Source organism: Mesoplodon densirostris, chromosome 7 (assembly GCF_025265405.1).
Source record: "Mesoplodon densirostris isolate mMesDen1 chromosome 7, mMesDen1 primary haplotype, whole genome shotgun sequence".
NCBI classification, from domain to species: domain Eukaryota; kingdom Metazoa; phylum Chordata; class Mammalia; order Artiodactyla; family Ziphiidae; genus Mesoplodon; species Mesoplodon densirostris.
In genome coordinates, this window is record NC_082667.1 from 64,947,745 (window position 1) to 64,956,787 (window position 9,043).

The following is a 9,043-nucleotide window of genomic DNA, read 5'->3' on the forward strand; positions in this document are numbered from 1 at the left end:
TCTGGGAAAATATGAGCCTGAAGAAACAGAAAGGCTTTATGGATGGACCACCAATTCCACTTGCCACAAACCTGACCAGGAGCACGTCTCCTTTGATAGGAGAGGCAGGAGTTTTGCTCCTCCTGCACAAAGGAGACCATAAATTTATTAGGATTTCTCACTCAACCAAAGAGGGACACCAGGAGGCTGCGTGAACAGCAGAGACGTGGGGTCAGGGACAGAGCTAGAGTGGGAATCTGACTTTTTTTCACCTGCCGGCTAATTGTGTGATCATGCCCACAACCCCTTTCCTGATTCCCCTGAGCCTCAGTGTCCCCATCAGTAACACGAGGGAGAGGATTGGCTCAGAGCTCCCTGAAGAGCCATGCCAGCTCCAACATGCCACAGTTTCCATGCCCCAAGCAGCCTCTTCCTATGAGAGTCCAGTCTGCAGCTAGTTCTCAATGACACTGAGCTAATCCCCCGCGGCCCAGAACACAAAATGGCAAAGTCCAGACTTCAGGCTCCCAGATCTGGAGCTCTAAGAGCTTAAAATATTCCTCCACACATCTTTCCAGGGCCAACTTGCAGCTCCAAATGAGGCAGGCTCCTGGTGCAGCTCTAAAGCTTGGCAGGTCACAACGCCAAACCACCAGAAGTCAAGGACAAGATAGAGCCACCAGAACCTCAGGGGAGGGCAGGACTCTGGCACTCAGACTTCAGAGCAAGGGTGCTGCCCCAGGGAGGAACAGGATCAGCACAGGATCAACCCTGTTCTGGCAAGCACGGCTCTCCTGATCAACATGGCTGTTGACTTTCTGCCCCCAAACTGAGTGGGACCAAAAGATACTAAAGCAGCTCTTTTCCTTTGCAGAAGCTAGACAAAAGGACATTTCAGAGCCAGATAAAACTGTATGATCAGCTCTCGGGAAGACCTGATGTTCCCTGTTTTTTAAGGAGGATCTGACATGTAATTCAGAGAGTAGGTGATGTGACCCGGGGTGGGGGTGGGAGGGCTGTTGAAGCACTTTTACCAACGCAAGTGGCCACAACAAGAGCTGAGGAGGTAGGGAGCTTCCCCTGCTGGCCCACCCACTCCTGGTCCCCAAGTCACTTACCCTCACACTGCCTGCCCTCCCCTTGGTAGCCAGGCCTGCAGGAGCACTTGTAGGAGGTGGGTGTGTTCTGACACAGGGCATTGGTGTGGCAGTCATCTAGCCCCTGGGCACACTCGTCCACGTCTGCAAAAGAGCACAGCAGTTCCTGATATGCTGCCCCAAGCCCTGGTGACCTGGCCTTGGCCCCTCTCTAGCATCATCTCCCACCAGCCCATCCCACTTCATGCCTCACCAGATAAACTGCTTGGGAGCCCCTGGGATGAAGTGGACCATGTCCAGGCCCCTGTTTCCAGGCACAGCCTGTTCCCTCTGACTGGGATACCCTCTCCACTGGCCTCCACGACTCAGCTCAAATCCACCTCCTCTAGGAAGCCTGCCAGGACCCCAGAGTGTAGGTGAGGTGTCCCCCAGAATATGCTCACATATCACATTGTCACTGTTTTCCTGCCTGCCTCCCCATCTAGATGGTGTCTTTATTACAGATTGGACCTGTGTCCCTGAGGCAAAGCACAGTGCCTGGCACATGAGTAGGCGATGGTAAAGGCCTGCTGAAGGAAAGAGCAAGTTGGCAAAAATGCTCTGAAAACTGAGCAGTGTCTGTCGGCTTTCTCAGGGTTTGGGTATCGGGGGAAAGCTCACCCTGGGCTCTGAGAACACCATCCTGAACCCTCCGACCATGCAGAGAGGTAATGGTGCCCCCCTCCACCCCTTCACCGCTGACCACCCTCTCAACCTGGAAACCGGCCTTGGCAGAAGCCTTTCCTTGGCTGATACCCTTCCAGGATGTTAATTAAAAACAAAAGAGTTTTGAAAGTATTCCAAGTCCAGTTAGTGCACAACGGGTATTCCCAGATTCTCAAGCAGCAGCTGTTCCACAGACAGAAAAATCCCTGGAGCCGACCCTGAAGCCCCCAGGAGAGCTTCCCGGCCCCAGAAGAAAGGAGCGCGGCTGCCATAACCTCACTTTGGACTGCGGCCGGACCCCTCAGTTTCCCCATCTCCGCAAGGAGACTCCAAAGCCCTGCTCCCCGCTCAGCCCTCGCGAGTCTGCCCAGCAGGCGCTCCCCAGGGATCGGGGCGGGAACTGTCATCAGCCCCGGGTCCGAGGCCGGGCCGCGCACTCAGGCCCTGGGCCTCTGGCCCGCGCGGTGGCAGCGCCTCTGCCTGGCCTGCGGGTGCGGCCCCAGGGGAAGGGGGGCCACGCGGAGCTGCGCAGCCGAGCCCCGGCCCCGCTCGCCCCGGGCGCCCCGCGAGGGGCACGGGACCCCTTCTCGGCGCCCTCCCTGCCCGCTGTGCCAGGTGCGCCCCCGCGGCCGGACACTCACCCTCTGGCGGCCCCGCGGCGCGGCCCCAACCGGGCGGGACGGCCGCCGTCAGCAGCAGCGGTAGCAGCAGCGGCAGCAGCGCCCGGGCCGCCCAGGGGCAGCCAAGGCCCGCGACCCCCATGGAAGGCGCGGCGGCTGCGGGCAGAGACGGCGGAGCGCGGGCGGCGAGCGCGGCGGCGGCTCCGGGAGGTGTGTGCGGGCGCCTTGCCCGCCGCGCTCTGACACCCCCGGCCCGGCCCCGCCCGGCCCCCGAGCCCCGGCCTCATTTTCACACAGTCCTCCCCGGGCCGCCCCTCCCGGCCCCCTCCCTTCCCCCTCCTGGCCGGGGCGGAGGGGGCGCGGCCGCGGTGGCCAGAGGACTGCTGTCAGCCTGGCGGGGGCGGACCCGGCGGGCCGCGAGGCCCCCGCCGCGCAGGCCCCCGCCGCAAACTCGCTGCTCCCGCACCGCCGCGGCGCTCCGGCCCGCGGAGAGCCTCGTGCTCCGCCCGTTCGCGGCGTCCTCCAACCTGACCCGGTCTCTCTTGTGAAGACAAACAGCACTTCTACCCTGAAATACTCGGACACGGGGCACCCAGAAGGTGTCCTGTGTAGCTCAGAGTCCTATAGTCCCCAAACCCCAAAACCACCTATAGGGCTTACCCATCTCTCCACTTAGGAGGGGGAATGTGGATGGAATGAAAGTGATTCCACAGACTTCGGATCCTCAAGAGAACTCAGCGGAGAGGGTGAGCCCAGCTTCTCTGCTCACCTCAGCACACACTGTCTACACCCTTCTCCGTTCTGCCCAACCCAGGCCTTCTCTGATCCCCTGCCCCCAAGTCCTGGGAGGACAGTGGCCCACTTGTCCCCCCATGGGGCACTGCTGAGACTGTACCTCTCTGGCACAGTGCTGGGCCCAGAAGCACAGCACAAAGTGTTCATTTCACTGAAAACCGGTTAAATGTATCTTCAGAGCAGCTTAAAGGTGAAGGAAAAGGGGGCCAGAATGTCAAGGGTGAGCCACCAGGGACAAGACAGCCCAACATGGGCACAGGTGGTATCTACGACCACCCGAACTCATAAACATCAGCTCTGGCCAGCTGCAGATACAGGCAGTGCTTGTCACCTGGCCCTCCAAGCAAGACATCCTTATAAGGGAACACACCTGCACAGGGCCTTCCCACACCACCCTAGGCACAGGTGACTGGAGCCAACCACACGCAGCATCAGCATCGCTCCAGGAACGAAGGTAGTAGCAATTCTCAGATGCAACAAAACACCATACTCAGGGATTTTAATGTTCTTTGTTTGAGCTTCTCTGTATTTATTAAATTTTCTCCTGTGAATATATGCACACATATATGTATGTATGTGTGTGTATATATATTCATTCCTTTGATAATCAGAAAAAAATAAACATCACAAAAAATCCACACCGAGCTCATGCACAAAAACCTGTCTTCCTAGGGTCCAGCACCCTCTCAGAGCTCCCCACTCTGCACCACTCCTCGGCTGCCCCTGCCCGTCCCATCCCCACGGCACCCAGGCTGAGACTGACTCTTTGGGTCTTCATTCCTAGTGTTGCTGTCTAATGGAGAATCTGAGAAAATAACTTTTCTGTGGTTGTTTTTCTTTTGACCTTTTCATCCCCAGCAAAGGCAAGCAGGTTGCATCCCTTTTTCTGTCTTTCACCCCTCCCTTCCACCCCCTTTTGTTTGGTGTGGAGAGAGACACTCAGCTATTTCTAGTAATAAGAGTTATTTTTACACATTTGTAAATCTTCACTTAGTGAAACGTTCTCTCCGCCTTTGCCTTTGTGTTCTTAATGGTAGCCATAAATTACTGCCTTCTTTTCTCTCCGCTGCATCAGGCTTCATTGCTTTTGAAATGATCAAAGTTATTTTCTTTTAAAATCCAACTGGAAACTGCCCATTGTGTGGCACAGACCTCGTTAGCTCCAGTCAAAGCATATAAATACATAAAGCTGCCCATTAAACTCTACAGGAGCCTCCTCCAGCCCCTTGTGCCTGGTAAGAAATAAGATGCACTGTTCTTCCCCTCAACTGTTTCCCCAAGTTTATATTTCAGTAAGAATACAAATTAATTATGAGACCCAATGCTTTTTTGTCTAAGAGCGTAAGTTTTCCCCGTGTTTCCCAGAAAAGTTTACCACTGGCACAGATCTCCAAAAATGTTCTGAATCCTATTTTGTTTGCCCTAACTTCCATACAACCGTGCTTTCAGCTGGTCGGCTCCCAGATTCCTCGGCAACCTTTCTGACACTTCAGATTAAAGTCAGTATGGTTTACAACCAGGAATTTCCATAGGCGAAAGGCTTCAGGGGAAATTTGTGCTCAAATGTCAATGTTTTCAGTGTTCCAGTGTCAGGAGGGACTTCATGGGCCCTGAGCTAGCTGCCGTCTGCCCTCTATTGTCCCACTGAGGTCCCCACACTGTCCCTGGACTAAGGCTGAAACTCCCTCTCCCCTCCCTCAGGCTGAGAGGCCATGAACCAGACTGGAGGGTAGAGACAGCACAGCCAGCCCCAGCCACTGGTGTGGGCTGCTGGCACTAAGAAGACTGTGGAAGCAGAAGCTGCAGGTGTTCCTGAACTGCATATGGCTAAGGTAAACTCTGCATTCACTGGACACCTTTCAGTGCCCATCTTTTTTGACTCTTCAGCAGCCTTTGGAAATTCCTTTTAGAAACTCTCCCTCCCTTGGGTTTTCATGGCATCAGGCAAGCTCCTGATTTTCCAGCCTCTCAGGAAATGCCTTCTCGGTCATCTTCTTGGGATCCTCCTCTTTCAACATCCTCTCCCTGATGGTTCACTCATTCCCTTGTTTCCTCCCTTTAGCTTCAGTTCTGTGTATTGTCTCCAATTGTCTACTGGATACCTCCACCTTGATCTCCCACAGGTCCCTCAGATTCAAGATGTTCAAAATGGAGTTCATCTTCTTCCTCAAACCTGCTCCTTCTCAAGCACTTCCTCTCTTAGAGAGAAGGGCACCACCATTCTGCCAACACCAGGTCAGAGACCTGGCAGTCATCCTAGACTCCATTTTCTCTCTTCCCACCACAGCCAAACCCTCATGTCAACTCGACCTTCTTACCATCTCTCAAAACCATCCTCTTCCTCCATGCAAGCTTCCAAAGCTCAGGCCTCATCATCCCTCACCTGGTCTGTTGCTCCTAGTCGGTGGTTCCTTATCGATTTCCCAGTCTAGAATCTCACCCCCCTTCAGTGCATCTTCCACAGTGGCTGCCAGAGTAAAATATAAATTTCATCACAACGATCTCAGTCCTCCTCAGGCTAAAGTCCAAACTCCCTTGATATAACCACTCAAGCAAAACATGACTACCCACTTTTAGGTGTATACCCAAGAGAAATGAGTGTGTATGTTCACCAAAAGACACATAACAAGAATGTTCATAACGGCTGTATTCACACTAGCACGAAACTAGAAATAACCCAGATATCCATCAACTAGAGGATACATAAAGAAATTGTGGGATATTCATTCAATAGAATACTATGAATGAATAAATAAAATGAACAATAAAATGAATAAACTCTAATATGTTCAACAACACAGAGACATCTCATGATTATTATATTGAGTGAAACAAGGCAGATACAAAAGGGTACATATTGTGTACTTCCACTTCTATGAAGGTTAAGAACAGACAGAACTAATTAATAGTGATAGAGGCCAGAATAGTAGTTCCCTCTGGGGATAGATATTGACTGGGAAGAAGCATGAAGGAACCTTCTGGAATGCTGGAAATGTTTTAGATCTTGATCTGGGTGGGGATTATATGGATGTATACGTATATAAAAATTCATTGAGATGTTGGCTTACACTTAAAATACTTTATGCACTTTATTGTATCTTTTTACTTCAAAAAATAAGTTAAAACAAGAACTGCTTAGCCAAAGACCTTTGTGATCTGACTCCCTTCTACATTTCCAGCTTCTCTCCTACTACACCCTTACCCACAAGCTACATACACTCAGCAACATCGAACTACTTGTACCAGGAATTTGTCACTTACCCCCAGATGCATCTTTTCTTTTGCTCACGCTCTTCCCTTTGCCTAAAAGACATGATGTGGGTCTCAATAAATACTTGAGTAAATGAAGTGCAACATTTTGATTAATAAATATTACTAACAGAGGGCCAACTGTACATATAAAAACTACCAAATTGTACACCTTAAATATGTATGACTTAACTAAATGTCAATTATAACTCAACAAAGCTGTTTAAAAATAATTAAATGAAATTAAATACATACCATTAAGAATCAACCAGAAATGAATGAGACTAGTTTTCTATTAAAATCACCCCCAGAAAAAAAATATCTATATTACTATACCCCAAGGAAAAAGATGTGTGCTGAGATGCCCCGCAGACAGCAATGACGTATGGATGAAAGTACTAGAGTCTGCAAGTTAGCAGGTTCTGAGAACTAACGCAGAAAGGAAAAGCCATCTGCTCTTGCACACACATTAATTTCTCCTCCATGGATGGCCTTCACATCTCCTGGAAAGCTTTTTCAGCACGTCTGAGCTGGATGTGAAGTAGTGAATTTTTCTAGTTGCTTAACCCATCTCCATCTGCTCCTTCCTCCTTCCTACCAGATATGCACCCCTTCCCCAGACAGCCCATGTTCCTAGGAGGGAAGCTGCCCCACCCTTGACTTCAGGCTCTGGAGTTGGATTAAGACAACCAATATCTTTCATTCCATTCCCCCTGCAACAGTCATTCGTTCAGGGGTAAACACTGGTTCACACGTTCTAATCAGAAGGAATCTCAGTCCCTTTGCTTGAAACGCTGGAATGGAAGAGTTCTCTTTTCTTGCTGCGATATGGGTGTGATGAACGAGACACTGTGGCAGCCATCTTGATACCAACCCAAAGAGGGTAAACCAAGAGGAATATTGAAGTCCCACCTGAGCCACGCCCCACCTTGGGACCCCCAGGTATATGTGCCAGTACACTTCCTTAACATTTGAATTGGTTTTTTAAAAATATTTTTATTTTTATTTTAAAAATTGTAGTAATATATATATATAACATAAAATTTACCATTTGAACCATTTTAAAGTATACGCTTTAATGGCATTGAGTACATTTACATTGTTGTGCAATCAACACTGCCATCCATACCCAGATCTTTTCTCATCTTGCAAAACTGACACCCTGTACCCATTAAACAATAATTGTTCATTCCCTCACCCCACCCCAGCCCCTGGCAACCACCATTCTACTTTCTGTTTCTATGAGTTTGACTACTCTAAGTACCTTATATGAATAGAATCATACAGTATTTATGACTGTCTTACTTCATGTACCATAAATTCTTCAGGGTTCATCCATATTGCGGCATGTGTTGGAATTTCCTTCCTCATTTAAGGCTGAATAGTATGCCACTGTATGTGTATACCACACTTTGCTTATCCATTCATCTGTCAATGGACACTTGGGTTGCTTCTGCTTTTTGGACATTTTGAATAATACAGCTGTGAGTGTGGGTGTACAAACATCTATTTGTGTCTCTGCTTTCAATTCTTTTTAGTGTATATCCAGAAGTGGAACTGCTGGATCATATGGTATTTCTATTTTTAACTTTTTGAGGAACTGCAGTACTAATGACCATAGCAGCTACACCATTTTACATTCCCACCAGCAGTGCACAAGGATTCCAATTTCTCCACATACTCACCAAAACTTACTGTTTTGTTTTGTTTTGTTTTAAACAATAGCCATCTTAATGGATGTGAAGTGGTGGCTCATTGAGGTTTTCTGAATTAAGTTTTCTGTTATTTACAGCCAAAAACTATTCCTATTCAGCTCCAGATAAGCCTCCATTAGGAAACTTCAGCTGGGTAGCAGGTGATCCTCTGAGTGAGGTGGGAAAGATAGCTGGGTAGGGTTGAATCCTCTCAGGAGCCTAAGTAACAAATAACTGTTTATTCAGAGTTGATGCTATCTTGGTGTAAATGCCAGGACTCTGTTTCTTCAATGGTTCTGAAAACTGCACCAACACTCCTTTTTGCTTACAGAGGATTAAAAATCCTTCCAATAAATTTTTCCTTAAAATGATAATACTTAATATTTGAATGAATACTAAATGTCAGGCATTATTCGAAGTAATTCATATGCATTAGCTCATTTAATCCTCATAGAAACTCTATGAAGTAGGTATCATCATTATCCATATTTTACAGATATAGAAATTGAAGTGAAGAGAGGTTAAGTAACTTGCTAGGAGGGGACAGACCAGGACTTAGTGCCGAGATGTCTGGCATCAGATCCTCCTTCTTAACCACTGCTCCTTGTGGCCCATATGTATGCCAGGTGTTGTGCTAGGTACAATGGGAGATACAAAGATGAATGAGAGGCAAACCCTGCCTCAAAGAGCTTACAGTCCAGCAGAAAAGAAACTTAATTAGTATTCATCCTCACTACCTCTCTCAAAATATGATAATTCTTGTTTAAAAACCTTTGGTGCTCCCCAGCCTGCATTACCTGTACCATAGGCCAACCTCATGGGCAGGGCCAGCTCTTAATTTGCAGAGCCCAGTACAAAATTAAAATGCAAGGCTCCTTATTCAAAAAGCAAGGGAAAAGTTTCA

The 9,043-nt window shown here is 48.8% G+C and overlaps 1 protein-coding gene across 3 annotated transcripts in view; it reads right to left on the reverse strand.

The window, feature by feature from the left end:
• The window catches only part of SCUBE2 (signal peptide, CUB domain and EGF like domain containing 2), a 66,848-nt gene extending 64,305 nt beyond the window's left edge, over positions 1 to 2,543 (reverse strand). For all 3 annotated transcript variants that reach the window (XM_060103664.1, XM_060103666.1, XM_060103663.1), the window contains exons 1-2: positions 2,423 to 2,543; positions 1,098 to 1,220 (exon numbers count right to left, since the gene is read on the reverse strand). In XM_060103664.1, the coding sequence (XP_059959647.1) occupies positions 1,098 to 1,220; positions 2,423 to 2,543 (244 nt within the window). The remainder of the gene's footprint in view (positions 1 to 1,097; positions 1,221 to 2,422) is intronic.
• Between the last annotated feature and the right edge of the window lie 6,500 nt (positions 2,544 to 9,043).